The sequence below is a fragment of the Balaenoptera borealis genome (genome assembly GCF_965194805.1).
Source record: "Balaenoptera borealis genome assembly, chromosome: 2".
In the NCBI taxonomy this organism is placed as follows: domain Eukaryota; kingdom Metazoa; phylum Chordata; class Mammalia; order Artiodactyla; family Balaenopteridae; genus Balaenoptera; species Balaenoptera borealis.
Genome location: NC_138867.1, coordinates 129,711,506 through 129,725,990, shown reverse-complemented (window position 1 = coordinate 129,725,990; position 14,485 = coordinate 129,711,506). Strand labels below are relative to the sequence as shown.

Here is a 14,485-nt window from a genome sequence, read left to right as displayed (position 1 = left end):
GATGTTTCTCCCTTAAAATTATGATTTTTTTCTTTTATATAAACCATAAATGATTCCTATCCCATCAGCTAAGTTCCACGCCCACCCCACTCTTCTTCAAAACCAACATCTACCTATACAAATTTATTTTTAACATCATGTGTTCTGCATAATCTATTTAAAGTGTACACTGAATCTTTAAAGAAGGGAAGTCCCTTCTTCTTTCCTACTTCCTTATGTCTTCATTTAAAAGGCCCAAATCAGGGTACATACGCTCCTCATAAAAACATTTAAGAATTTAAACCAAACCCAAAGTCAAACAGGTGACAACAAAGCTTAGGGAGATTATCAGTAACCAAAGTGGTTAATATAGCAATAGTTAAAACTGTTTATATACATATTAAATGATATAATCATCCCTCTAACTACTACCAATAATACAGGCAAACTTCCCATAAATGGGTTTCCGAAAAATAAATACTTGCTAAAGTAATTCAACAGTGAATTTTTGGTAAGCATCGCTTACTTTTTTAAAAAACAAAGACACAGTGGATGGATACAAGTCCCTTAGGAATCTGTGACACTGGACACATTTCAAAGTAATAAACATGTATGGATTTCTGTAACTGTTCAGTTCACATGGTTTATGGAAGTAAGACGAGAAATGATTTCCAATACTATTTTCCTCTCACTGGGAACTAAAAAAGGCTACCAGGTTCAAGTGGAAACTGGAAAAGAGGAGACTTCAAAAGTCATGCAATCAATGACAAACAGAGGCTTCCCTGGTGGCGCAGTGGTTAAGAATCTGCCTGCCAATGCAGGGGACACGGGTTCGAGCCCTGGTCCAGGAAGATCCCACATGCCGCGGAGCAAATAAGCCCATGAGCCACAACTACTGAGCCTGCGCTCTAAAGCCCGCGAGCCACAACTGCTGAATCCCGTGCACCGGAACTACTGAAGCCCGCGTGCATAGAGCCCGTGCTCTGCAACAAGAGAAGCCACCGCAATGAGAAGTCCGCGCACCGCAACGAAGAGCAGCCCCCGCTCACCGCAACAAAGAGCAGCCCCCGCTCGCCACAACTAGAGAAAGCCCGCCCGCAGCAACGAAGACCCAATGCAGCCAAAAGTAAGTTTAAAAAAAAAAGGAAAACAACTTTGATTCTAAGCCAATACATAAGCATAATCATAAGCAAAAGTGGTTAAGGGCTGTAGGCCACCTTTAATCAACTTCTCACTCAACTCACTCAGGCCATTATGAAAGACTGCTTCATGAAAGCATGAGCAAAGCAGTCTAATTTCAGCATCATCCTGAGTTAGTTACATATCTACTAAAAAGAATGAAAATAAAAGTTTTATCTCACACGTGCCACCACTTCTTCCTTAATTCAGTCTAGCAAGAGTTCACAAGCCTATCTATGGTCCCCAGAACCTCGATATTACAGTAAACACAAATTCTAAAAGGTATTACTACCTTAAAACCACAAATCCTTGTTTAATTATCTAGTACAATATGGCCATTACTTGATGAGCAACTTTAACCTACAACCCCATCCCACAAAAGACATTGCTAAGTTGCTAACACATTCTTTAAGGTTTCTAAAACATTTGCGAAAGAGTACCTCTAACTGTCCACTGCCCATCTGTGGTATATTAGGCAGTTAGCTAGAACCCCAATTTCAAATAAATGCTGAACTTGCTTCTTTTACAAGGTTCAAAATTGCTAAACTAAAAGTTCAACAATTATCTAATTTGTATGCAGTTCCTGCAGAGATTCTTTCAAGTAGCACAAAAATAAAACTTTAATATAAAAGTTATTTTTAGATCAGTAGATTTGACAAATGCAATCATTTACTTAAAATAAGCCACAACATGAACAATGGTCTACAAATTTAAACCTCATAGAAAGAAATTTTCATATAGATTCGAACAAATTGTTTTCTATAAAGTGCCACGTTTTCCACTAAATCATTAAACTCTACAAAGGTTTTCAAATATAAAAGGGATGAAGAAAAGCATCAGAGGATGGCAGTTATAAGCAAAACACAACTGTTATAAACTCATCTGTATGATGCTATGATAAAAATATTACTTCCATATCTAGATTAAATTATACTAAATGTATTATCAAACCAGATGAGAAAATAATCTAGTAACTCAATGTTACTGTGTTACCAAACAGTCTGCAAAGCCCTACAAAATCAATGTTTACGCATCTACTTTACCCTAAAGGAAATGGAGAACAGTAATGCTAACCTTGATCCTAATGTTTGCAGACTCAAGTCTCTATACTGTAGTTATTTCATGCCCTATGCCCCTAATGTCATTCAAATATAAATAGGTAGGCATTATGGTTCTAGAGAAAAAGCAAGAGTTTTGGAAGCCAATCTGCTCCTAAGCTACATGGATGTCTTTGAGGCCTCTGATGTCATTTCTTCATCTATTACTTTGGGAGAAATCGCACCTAATCCACAGGGTTATAGTTGTGAAAATTTAGTTGTCTAACCTAAAACTAAAGTGCAATTCAACTAACACTGTGATAGTAACCTACTCAACCAAAGCCAAATAATTATTTTTGCATTATCCATTTCACTGCTCCACAGCAACAGCTCAAAAAGTTGAGAACACAGGAGACACAAGTAAAGCCCAACCTCAGCATAAAAGCAAACAAAATTATTTTTGTACAGCCAAGATCTATTTATTTTCAACAGATCTTAAAAGAGATCCACTGAACCAAACTAGTCTTACCTAGCTAAAATATTCATGGGTGAAGGGTTTTAAACTCAGGAAAGAACTGCATGTTGGGCCATTCCTACAGATGAAAAATTATGTTGAATGTGACGAGTTGATGCTGTCTACAGAAAATCTTGCCCTGATCTATTTTATTTTCACTTTCTGTGAAATATGTGAATATATGTGTATCTAGGGGGACATGTTTATTCCATCAGCAATAATGTAACCAATGATAGCTGGATACTTAATAGTGTTAACCATGATGCTATATCCTATTTATAAAGTCCAATGCTAGTCAAAACACCATAATATCCCAATTATGATAACTTGAAATTACTGAAGCAACCTTTTCTTTTCTGAAATTATGCAGTAATCCCCTGCAATAAATTACAAGCAGCATCTAGTACATTGCTACTACCTCTCCAAATTAAAAAAAAAAAGCACACAATTGGTACAGATAAAGGAAAGCTGAGATTATTCCTTACAGTAGTTGTTCCTATAATTCCTGAGAGAGATTTACTTGCTAATCTGTTTATTCTTCTGAGACTCTATTTCAAAGGAAGGACAACTTTCCCTGCAGTTGTCCTAGTCCACCATTCCACCCACCGTGAATTACAGGAGTCGGGACTACCTGTGCTCTCAATGGGGTTGCTTCATTTTCAAAGAGCACTTGGCACCACTGGCCCCCACCCAGCAAACCCTAGATGCAGGGTATGCATCTCCCTCCACCCCCCACCCACCAAAAATCCCACACATTTCTGCATGTCCTCTAGGATACAGTAACAGCCCCAAGTTGAGAAACACTGCACCTAGTTAGTGCCCTTAATGCTCTGTTCTAAGGAGGAAAAACATTTTGAAATGTACGGTTTAGTATTCACTTACGAAAACTGGTTTCTAGGTTATCTATAATTTATCACCAAACATCTACTGCAACTTAATTTTTTTCTCAAAAATAACTCAGGCTAAATTTTCTTCTTTCTACCACAAGCTTAATATAAGCTACGAAAAGTACAAGCTGAATTTCTTCCAATTATCACTGGACTGGGCCAAATGAAGTGGTTACCAATTAGTTATTTAAACTGACCCAAAACACAGCCATGTGACTCAGTTATATAAGTTTCTTTATGTGAAAGAAATGTTGCCAATTTTCAAATATTTGAGGTACTGAGGGTCAACTGATAACATCAAACTTCATTTTAGTTTAAGGCTACACCCTTCAGCAAACATAGAGACTCCCAGTAACAGCAAAACAAACATTCCTATTCCTACTAATATTCTATCCTCAAACAATAGTCCTAAAGATGAATACTGTTAAGAAAACAAATAAGTTAAATTTGACAACCTCACTGCCCTTCAATTAATGACAAGTTATCACGCAAAGGCTTGCTTCACAAACGTGTAAACAAAACCTTCACCCATCTCCCAAAGAGCACTCAACAGTAACATACTATGCAAAACGAGTATTAGTCTATATTGCCAGATTAAATTTTCTTCCAGAAACATTTTAATACAGATTGGCCATTTCCAAGAAACACCCACTGCATGCCCACCAATAAAAGGGAACCATAACAAAATAGAAAATTTACCATATGGCTATGATTTAAGAAAAAAAACTAGTGCACACTCAAGCACACCAACAAAGTCCAATATTAAAGTCACATTCTTTCTTAAGGGCCATGATTAGGATTCTGAAGAGACACTGAAATAAAACTTAATACAAACGCTGAACTACTCAGGTCAAAGGAACTCTACAGAAGCATCTGACCTCAAAAGCATTCCAGTTTGAGACTCAATTTCAGAATAAGGCATAACAAATGAACACAAGATATTCAGGGTGAAAGAGGGATTCTATAATTCCCAACATACTCTGAACCTAATAGAACAAATCTAAGTTTATTTTTTTTATTATTTTTCTTTAAACAATTGCCAAGACTGGAATCAAAGATAAATAGAAGGCACAACAGTTTTGCTCTGGTTTTGTGTTATTCAGATTTTTGAAATTTTTTTGGGTTTTTTTGGTTTGTTTTTTTTTTACAAATACAAATTAAACATGAAAAAACTCTACTTCAAAAAAAAAATCTAACAGTTCAAGAAAAGCTTATCAGTTGCATTCTAGACATTTAAAACCTATCTCACAGTTTAAATTTCAATGGTAAAAACAGTAGGTTTTGGAACTGTTTTGCGACCACGTATCCAAAGAAAAACTCTACTAACACCTTTTATTCAGTTTTTAACCATACCAGAGAGAATCTAAATTGTCGATTTTTCCAATGGCAATTTTTCCACACCAGAAGGTAGTCATGACTCTCAAAGAAGAGACAATTTGGGGTCTTCCTGCCTTCAAAATGTTTATCAAATCCTGTAATTCTCACAGGCTTCTGAAACATGTAGAAAATAAGTAAGAAATATTCCAATGAATGAAACATACCAAATGTCAGTAATAAGCAAGACACATTCCTTTGGGGAAACTGTTAAAAAAAAATCCAGTCTGTATATGCAAAGAAAGCAAGGAAATGCAGTCTTTTTTTTTTTCTTCTTTAAAAATCTGTTTTCCCTAAAATATCATTCCACAAAACTGGAAGTGAAGGACTAAAAGGTGGGGGGGGGGGGGGTGAGAGGGGAAGGAGCACACACCAGTAACACAAAAAGTAGAATTGTACAAACTTAAGCAGTTTATCATAGACTAGGATCAGATTCCGAGATACCAAAGGCTGGCTGAAGAAATTCACCATTCTGTGGGAGCTAGGGTTTGTACTGCTGCCTGAAGATCGGTGAAGAGCAATTCACTGCCTTGGAGCAATGCCCCTTCCCACTCCAAATCCTGGTTTCTGCACCATGCCTCCACGGGGTGGGCCTCTCATCCCACCACCCAGCCCACCTCGAGGGCCTCCAGGTCCCCGAAGGCGGTTATCTCGGCGGTCCCCTTCCCGGGCGGCTCGAGTCTTCTTCTCTTCCACATTCAGACGGACCTCACCTCTGAACATGATGGGCTGTAAGAACCAAGGTGAACAGACTTACACAGAGTGCTTATGGGCTACTGACTACCAAAGACAAAACAAAGCTATAAACAAAGACAAAACAAGGAACCAGCAGCTTACAAATCAGCTTCGTTCTCACAGTGCAGTTTTTGTCTCAAACTCAGAACACATAATTTTCCCATTAACAGATACATGGAAAAGCAGTTAGGTATGCAACCTAGTTCAAAAGTCAAAAAGTCAATTTAAACAGTGTAGCAGAGTAACTCTTTGTACTTATTAAAGTACATCTTATATTCCCACAGAATTATATAAACAGAATATAAATAAAAATTGCCACTTACTCCATGGATTGGGAGGCTTAGAATAAAATCCCATCATCACCTAATGTGGAAAGACTTTGCTGCACATGTTTATGCAAAGTACGTATACGTCTCAAAAACATCATGAATTTCATCTAAATATAATCTTAACATGCTATTTGCCTGAACAGAATTTGGGAAAATACTGAAGATAATAAAGATACCAGATCTTAGTGCAGGAAAAAAAAGTTACTTCCCACTAAGTCTTGGGCTTTTTTTTTTTGCCAAGAGAAGTACAGAAAATAAAGGATTACTCAAGATTCCAATGAACTCAATTTACGCTCCTTGCTGGTACTCAGTGGTTTTCTACTGTAATATTTTTTAAAATAAATATCTAACAGTACTTACTATGCAGAGAAGTATTCTATATACTTCACTTTTATTATCTCATTTAATCTTCACAACAACCCTTTCAAGGTTGTTAGCACACCTATTTTATAAAGACCAGCAAACTATGCGCCAGGGAGGTTAAGGAACAAGACTGCACGGGTCACAAGGCTAGTGAGAGACAGAAGAGCAATGTAAGCCAAGGCATCCTGACAGGAAAGCATAAGCTTTGAACCGACACAGCACGGTCAGACACCATGGTCATATTCTACAAGCTATTTCTGTACTCATAAAAAATTACTGAAGGGGGCTTCCCTGGTAGCACAGTGGTTAAGACTCTGCGCTCCCAATGCAGGGGGCCCGGGTTCGATCCCTGGTCAGGTAACTAGATCCCACACGCGTGCTGCAACCAAGAGTTTGCACGCTACAACTAAGGAGCCGGACAGCCACAACTAAGGAGCCCGCCTGCCGCAACTAAGACCCAGTGCAACCAAATAAACATTAAAAAATTAAGAACAAACCAAAACAAAAAAAAGAAGTCTAAAAAAATTCCTGAAGGGAGTACGGTAGACTTCTACCAATACAGTGAGGTGAGGGAAAGGCAAGCTACATCTGAAGTCACCAGAGTACACAGGAATGATCTGAAAGTGCATGTGAGGAAACCTGCATGGGGGTGGGGCGGGGGAGCCTCTTTTGAGCTCTGACTCTAAAGTGAATTTTAAATTCTGATTAAATATATACTTATATTTGTACATTTATAAGTATTTTAACACAAATTTACCAATATTTATTTATTTATATATATATATATATATATATATATATATATATTTTATATACACAGCATATAAATCACACACATTAATGTGAAGTGCTGTTCCTGGTAATGTTCTAGATACAATGGGAAAAATAAAATCATTTAAAGTCTGAAAGATAAGCAGAGGTTAGGACTGTGGATATTTTAAAAGGTAGTTATGGAATATATCTCTAAGGAGGTATCACAAGGGTAGAAGCAATCTGAATGAAAAAAGGTAGCAGACATACAGCTACTTTCTGAGGAAATTTACCTCAACAATTCCTATGCATAACGATGCCATGCCTTACCCACAGGGGTTAAATGAAACACCAAAGCCCTCATCTTGGATAATTAACTGGAAGCAAGCTATGAGGCCTGACCTTGTTTGGCCCCACTGGAGTATCATACCATCTAAGAAAATACAAAGTCAAGGCTGCACCAAAAAGTGTGGCCCCTGGATCTATTGCATGCTCCGTGGTGGATTTATCAACAAAGCCTACTGGACATCTCTGGGTTCAGTATTCTGTGTCCTGGGTGACATAAGCCATTATTCCCTCCACACTTCTCAGGGTTTTGCAGGAGATGCTTCACAAAAATAGTGGTCCAACAGTTTGACAGATAATGTACATTTCAGATTAAGGCTAACTTAATGTTATGACCACAATATTAAACTTCGTAATATACCCATTAACATTCTGGAGAACATGAGAGGTTCTGGAGAACCTCTGGGAAATAATGATCTACAACATTTCTAACTAACGTGGTTAATAAAATGTGTAAGTTTTAACTGGCAGAAACTGAAAGCAGATTAGTGGTTGCCAGGGGCTGGGGAGAGAGGATATGGGGAAAGATTGCTTAATGGGTAAGGGACTTACTTTTGATGAAAATGTTTTGCAACTAGATAGGTGATGGTTGCACAACAATGTGTATTAAATGCCACTGAATTGCACACTGTATTATTTTTTAATGAACTTTTTTGTTTTGTTTTTGGCCACGCTGGATCTTCATGGCTGTGTGCAGGCTTTCTCTAGTTGCAGCGAGCAGGGACTACTCTCCGTTGTGGTGTTGCGGGCTTCTCATTCCAATGGGTTCTCTTACTGTGGAGCACAGGCTCTAGGCTCATGGGCTTCAGTAGTTGCAGCATGCAGGCTCAGTAGTTGTGGCACATGGGCCCTAGAGCACACGGGCTTCAGTAGTTGTGGTACATGGGCTCAGCTGCTGCAGCACGCAGGCTCTAGGGTGCACAGGCCTCAGCAGTTGTGGTGCACAGGCTCAGTGGTTGTGGCTCGCGGGCCCTAGAGCACAAACTCAGTAGTTGTGGCACACGGGCTTAGTTGCTCCGCGGCACGTGGGATCTTCCCAGACCAGGGCTCAAACCCATGTCCCCTGCATTGGCAGGCAGATCCTTAATCACTGCGCCAACAGGAAAGTCTTGAACTGTACACTTTAAAATGGTTAATTTTGTTATGTGAATTTCACCTCAATTGAAAAAAAAAGTGAGGTCTTAAAACTCCCACACCCATCTCAGTAAATTAACAGTATTTACACCTTTGCTCTTCTCTACTACTAGAGAAAGTGTTTTTTGCTAATGAAAGACGTGGGGGAAGGAAAGGGCTCTTTAAGAACACAGAAATAAGATTCTGATTCTACAAATCCCTCTATTATTAGAGAAAGTAATGTTAATAAAAGTGCCTTAAGGTAGGGTGACTCCAAACCCAGACAACTTATAGAACAAAGGAGCTCCTCATAGTTATACCCAGTTATATATGAAGACTACAAATATACCTGGTAAACAAACTGATTCTAAGTTATCTTAGCTAAAAATAACATAATATTTAATTCATCACTTACACCAGAAGCCACTACCAAAGAAAGGAACTGCATAAATCTCAGTGCATTGGTTACCATAGTTATTTCATTCTCCATCATGCACGTATTCAAAAAGTACGTTATTTAGATGGCAGTTTTGTTTTTCTAACTCCCAGGCAGTTCTTTTAATAATGGTTAAACATGATGGAAAATATTACCCAGACATGTTGGAATAAACTGCGCTTTACATATAAGACACAGTTTTAAGGATGAATACATTAAAAGACCAAAGATACAGAAAATCAAGAGGAAAAACTGCTTACCCTGTTGCTAAGCACCTTCTGAACAGGCTCAGAATCATCAAACACAACGAATCCAAAATTGGGTAATTTCCCACCGCTGTTAATACGCAGCTCCACCACATTCCCATAATCTGCAAGTGGAACACAGATTCTCAAATAACTTAGAACATTTCCTTTAAGTATTACATGCGCACCGTCCAATGACAGCCACTAGTAACACATGGTTACAAAGCATGTGAACTGTGGCTACTCCAAAATAAGATGTGCCCTACGTGCAACATACACACTGGATTTCAAAGACTTAGGATAGGCTGATGGACAGTATCTCATGTTTGTACATATTAAGATGATGTCTTAGATACACTGGGTTAAATAAAATATTATTAAAATTAAATTATCCAGGTTCTTTTTGCCTTTTAAAATGTTACTACAAAACTTAAAATTATACATGTGGCTCATCTTCTGTTTCTATTGGATAGCACTGTATTAAATGAATCTAGTATTTAAAACTCAATAACCTACTTTGAAAAAAATCTTTAAGCTCTGATTTGTCCACCTCATGAGGCAGGTTGCCGATAAAGAGTTGGTGACTGTCAGGGTGTCTCACGATTCTTCGGGGTTCAACGTCACCTTGCTCACCAGCCTCACGGACTGAAGAGGAAACAAAAGCAGCAAGGAATGAGAAAGAAGACACCTTTCAGTGACTGTTCCATTCAACAATTCTCTCTACCCCTAAATACAGGCAATTATTCCATTAACTCCACAACATATTTTTTTAAATCTAAGTACACACAAACATCAACTACCCTCCCAAAACAAGCTCTCAACCTCAACAGGCTCAGACTAAAGAAGCCACCCTTCTGAGCTCTCACCTGGTCTAGGTCCCCTCTGGGGAGGAACATTTATTCGCTGTTCTCGCACCCTTTGATCTCTCTGAGGCCTCTGCGGTGGAATCTGAGATTCAGGCTTAGACTCCGGCCGAGGCTAAAAAATGTATAACGTTAACTTTTGTGTAAGAACAAAGCAAGTTTACCTTTTTTTCTTGTGAAGTATCCTAGCTAACAATAAGGTTTAAACTAGAAAATGACAATTCCCTCGTTCTCTCACCAAAAAAAAAAAACAAAAACACATTAAACATCACCTTGTAACACAGATGTAGAGGACAAACGTATGGACACCAAGGGGGGAAAGCGGCGGGGGTGGGGGGGCGGGGGCTGGTGGTGTGATGAATTGGGTGATTGGGATTGACATGTATACACTGATGTGTATAAAATTGATGACTAATAAGAACCTGCTGTATAAAAAATAAAATAAAATTCAAAAAATTAAAAAAAAAATCACCTTGTACCCTTCTCCTCTGCCTTATTCATTAAACCTCTGTGAAATCACATTACACGAAAATACAAGTAAATTTGCCTAATACACAAGCTTAATTAAAAACTCACCTGTGAAGCTGGTACTTTAACAACATGAGGTGGTATCCCAGTAACTGGAACAGCTCCACTGGGTGGAAGGTTCTTACTGGTCACAGATGCCCAAGAAAAGGTCTAAGGGGACACACCAACATCAGTTGATTACACTACTTATCACAACAATATAAAAGGTATTAGTTTTTGGGCTTCCCTGGTGGTGCAGTGGTTAAGAATCTGCCTGCCAATGCAGGGTACACGGGTTCAAGCCCTGGGCCGGGAAGATCCCACATGCCACGGAGCAACTAAGCCCATGTGCCACAACTAATGAGCCTGCGCTCTAGAGCCTGCGAGCCACACCTACTGAAGCTTGGGCATGCAGAGCTCGTGCTCCGCAATAAGAGAAGCCCATGCACCACAACCAAGAGTAGCCCCCGCTCGCCGCAACTAGAGAAAGACCACACACAACGAAGACCCAACACAGCCAAAATTAAATAAATAAATTTATTTTTAAAAAAAGGTATTAGCTTTTGATTTCTTGTATTATTACGTGTGCATCTCATTTTCAGAGGCAAGATGGAATTTATAAGTAACTTGAGATTCCTTTTCCCCACTACTTAAAATTTAGTACTAAAATTCCTTAGGACTAATCAATCAAGTATCAGCAAAGTATGAGAGGCTACTTTCACATAATTTCAAGTTTGTGAATCAAAGAAAATTCTCCTTTCAAAACCAGCTCTTCCTCCTATGATTCTCTCAATCTATAACCCAATTACACCAACTTTAGAATCTTCTTGAGTTATTTCAATCAATACCAAAATCACCAAATCCTGTTATTTACCTCTTAAATCTCTTCTCCATCTCCACTGCCATGACCCTAATCCAAGATGTCATTACCTCTCTCCAGAACTACTATAATTAAGCCACCTAACTTGTCACCCATTCTCAATCCAGCCAACCTACTTTTCCACCTGCAAGCTAAAGTCATTTCACCATTTCTCTTTCCTACTCACCCAGAAGCTTCCAGAGACCAAGAACTCTACCTACTTTACTGACAGTTCCCACACCTAGAACAATGCCTAACGCAAAGACACTTGAAATAACTGTCAGACAAACGGCATTACAAGAACCCTGGCCCCATAAATACAGCACTAAAACATATTCCTTCAAAGAGCATCAACTGTAGAGGTTCTGTTAGTTCAGTTGTTATCATCTTGATGTGACGCAGGGACAGTAACTGAAAATCTTCAAACTTTTCTAATCAGGTATTCTAATTAGAAAAGTAGTTATACTTGAGCAATTTGTTTCTACTTCTACTGTAAAGTTGTCCTCAATTAGATTTCATAGAAAAGGGCAGGAAAAGTCTGTTGTGCCATGTTGTTTTTTTTATTTTTGTCTTTTTTTATTTTATTTTATTTATTTATTTATTATTTATGGCTGTGTTGGGTCTTCGTTTCTGTGCGAGGGCTTTCTCTAGCGGTGGCAAGTGGGGGCCACTCTTCATCGCGGTGCGCGGGCCTCTCACTATCGTGGCCTCTCCTGTTGCGGAGCACAGGCTCCAGACGCGCAGGCTCAGTAATTGTGGCTCGCGGGCCCAGTTGCTCCGCGGCATATGGGATCTTCCCAGACCAGGGCTCGAACCCGTGTCCCCTGCATTGGCAGGCAGACTCTCAACCACTGCGCCACCAGGGAAGCCCGTGCCATGTTATTTTTTAAAGATAGACTATCACTTGTTTAACAAGCACACAATAATCTGCAATTTGAAAGAGTAATATTAAAAAGAAGGTTTGCTGATGCAGTGATAAAACAGCACCTGAAATTTCTGGCCTAAAAAGTATTCAAGTTTCCTTGGAGGAGGGGAAAAACTACTTTTGATTTTATAAACCAATATGTATCTTACTTCTTATCTGAGGTATGGCTCAATATGGAAGAAACTTCCCTAAACAACCAATATGAAAATGCACCTACAAAAGTCAACCAAGCAACAATAAAGAAGAAGAGAGATTTTTAAAAATAGAAATGGAATAAAAATGAAGACACATTGCATACTCTCAAGTCCTCCTGCACTGTCTGGGCTATGTCTGCAGGCGCTGGAGAAGAACTCTTCTGAGCATCCTCAGGAGCAGGTTCTTCCAATACTGGCTCAGACTTTTCCTCTTGGACTTCAGACACAGGTTCTTGCTCTGGCTCTGGTTCAGGATCAGGCTCTGGTTCAGCAACAGGTTCTTCTAAATGTTCTTCTAAGTCATTGCTTTCATGGTAAAATTTGAGAAATATCATTCTGCTTCCGTTGATTTAGCAAGAAATTCCTAGAGACCTGAACCTAAAAAACAAAGCTCCCTCCTCCCCAAAAAGATCTAAGAATTATGTATTTGCGTATTAAAACAACTTTTTAGAAAAGCCCTCAGTGAGCAAATCTTAACTACAGTCAGATTTGCTAAATTCTGATTAAGCAAATGCATCAAACAGATCAAAATGAACCAGAGCAGTGTTTCTCCGAATCCCAAAATTATTACAATTTTACCTATCACATATCACAAAACTCTAATAGGCTATGGGGAGATGGAAAGGTACAGTTTCAGTTTTTTCAAGATAAAAATTTCTAGACATCTACTGCACAATCATGTGCATATACTTAACACTACTATAAAGTACACTTAAAAATGGTTAAGAAGGTAAATTTTATGTTATGTGGTTTTTAGTATCAAAACTTTTTCTCATAATAAAAACACACAAGGAATTTTGGAGGAAAAAAAACCATCAGTTGTGATTCAGAATAGTTCTTAAACTTCCACATAAGTCACTTTAACAAACTGCAGATGCTTTCCCCCCCGGAAATTCTAATTTGGTAGGTTTGTGGTAGGACAACAAATCTTCATTTTCAACCAGCAACCCAGATGAGTCAAGTCAGTCCCATCACCACACCTTGACACACATTTGAAAGTATCCTTTAAGCACTGAATATTAACATTAAGGGTATCACAGGGCAACAAGTAAATATTAATTTATATTGCTATCCAACATATTTCTGTTCCAGTTGCAGATTAAAAAAAACCTAAGATACAGTCACACATTTGTCTGAGCTAATAAATGAAGTTCTTTATTGCTACTTTAACTCATGTCTGAATTTCTGTCAATTTATGTCTAAGTCCTTGCACACCTTCCATCTCAAAAGCACTTAAAGCTATGCCTTGATGTATTAAATACTTGATAAAACCAAACCAAAAAGCAACTGATACATACTATTTAAGCAGTCCTCAGACTGCAATCTATATTAAACAAGTTATATATTTATGTTACATACCAAAAGCAAAACCTTTCTTCTGGGAAATTATCACTATTTTCTGAGAATTATGGCTGCCCTCCAACAAACAGAAAGACTTTTAAACAACTCAAATTCTCATGCAGCTCTGGACAGATGAACAAAGTTTTCCTTACCTGACAGTTTGATCATAGAAAGTTCCAGAATCATCAGGAACCACCTCAGGTGTCTGCTGTCTTTCTTCAGGTTCCTCTACTTCTTCTTCAGATTCTAAATGAGAAAAGAAACTTAACATACTTGTGCTCACTTAACTCACAAACATATTCACTTGCACAATGTTCATCATGATAAAAAAGGCAATGAAATAAGAAAAGTACACATACATAAAAAGATAAAGAAAATTGGGTAAAATCATGACGTAGGCTTTAAGGACAGAATTAAGGCCATCGTACAGTTTGGGTTATAAGCATGGAGTCTGAGGTCATATTGCCAGCAATCCAACGAAGGTTCTACCACCTAACTAGCTATATGACC

The 14,485-nt window shown here is 38.4% G+C and overlaps 1 protein-coding gene across 1 annotated transcript in view; it reads right to left on the bottom strand.

Annotated features, from left to right (window-relative positions):
- Positions 1-5,358: 5,358 nt before the first annotated feature.
- G3BP1 (G3BP stress granule assembly factor 1) overlaps positions 5,359-14,485 on the bottom strand; it is a 31,566-nt gene continuing 22,439 nt past the window's right edge. Inside the window, exons 6-12 of the mRNA XM_082379125.1 lie at positions 14,128-14,221; positions 12,739-12,940; positions 10,726-10,827; positions 10,153-10,264; positions 9,803-9,931; positions 9,302-9,411; positions 5,359-5,699 (exon numbers count right to left, since the gene is read on the bottom strand). Of these exons, the coding sequence (XP_082235251.1) occupies positions 5,493-5,699; positions 9,302-9,411; positions 9,803-9,931; positions 10,153-10,264; positions 10,726-10,827; positions 12,739-12,940; positions 14,128-14,221 (956 nt within the window). The 3' untranslated portion in view covers positions 5,359-5,492. The remainder of the gene's footprint in view (positions 5,700-9,301; positions 9,412-9,802; positions 9,932-10,152; positions 10,265-10,725; positions 10,828-12,738; positions 12,941-14,127; positions 14,222-14,485) is intronic.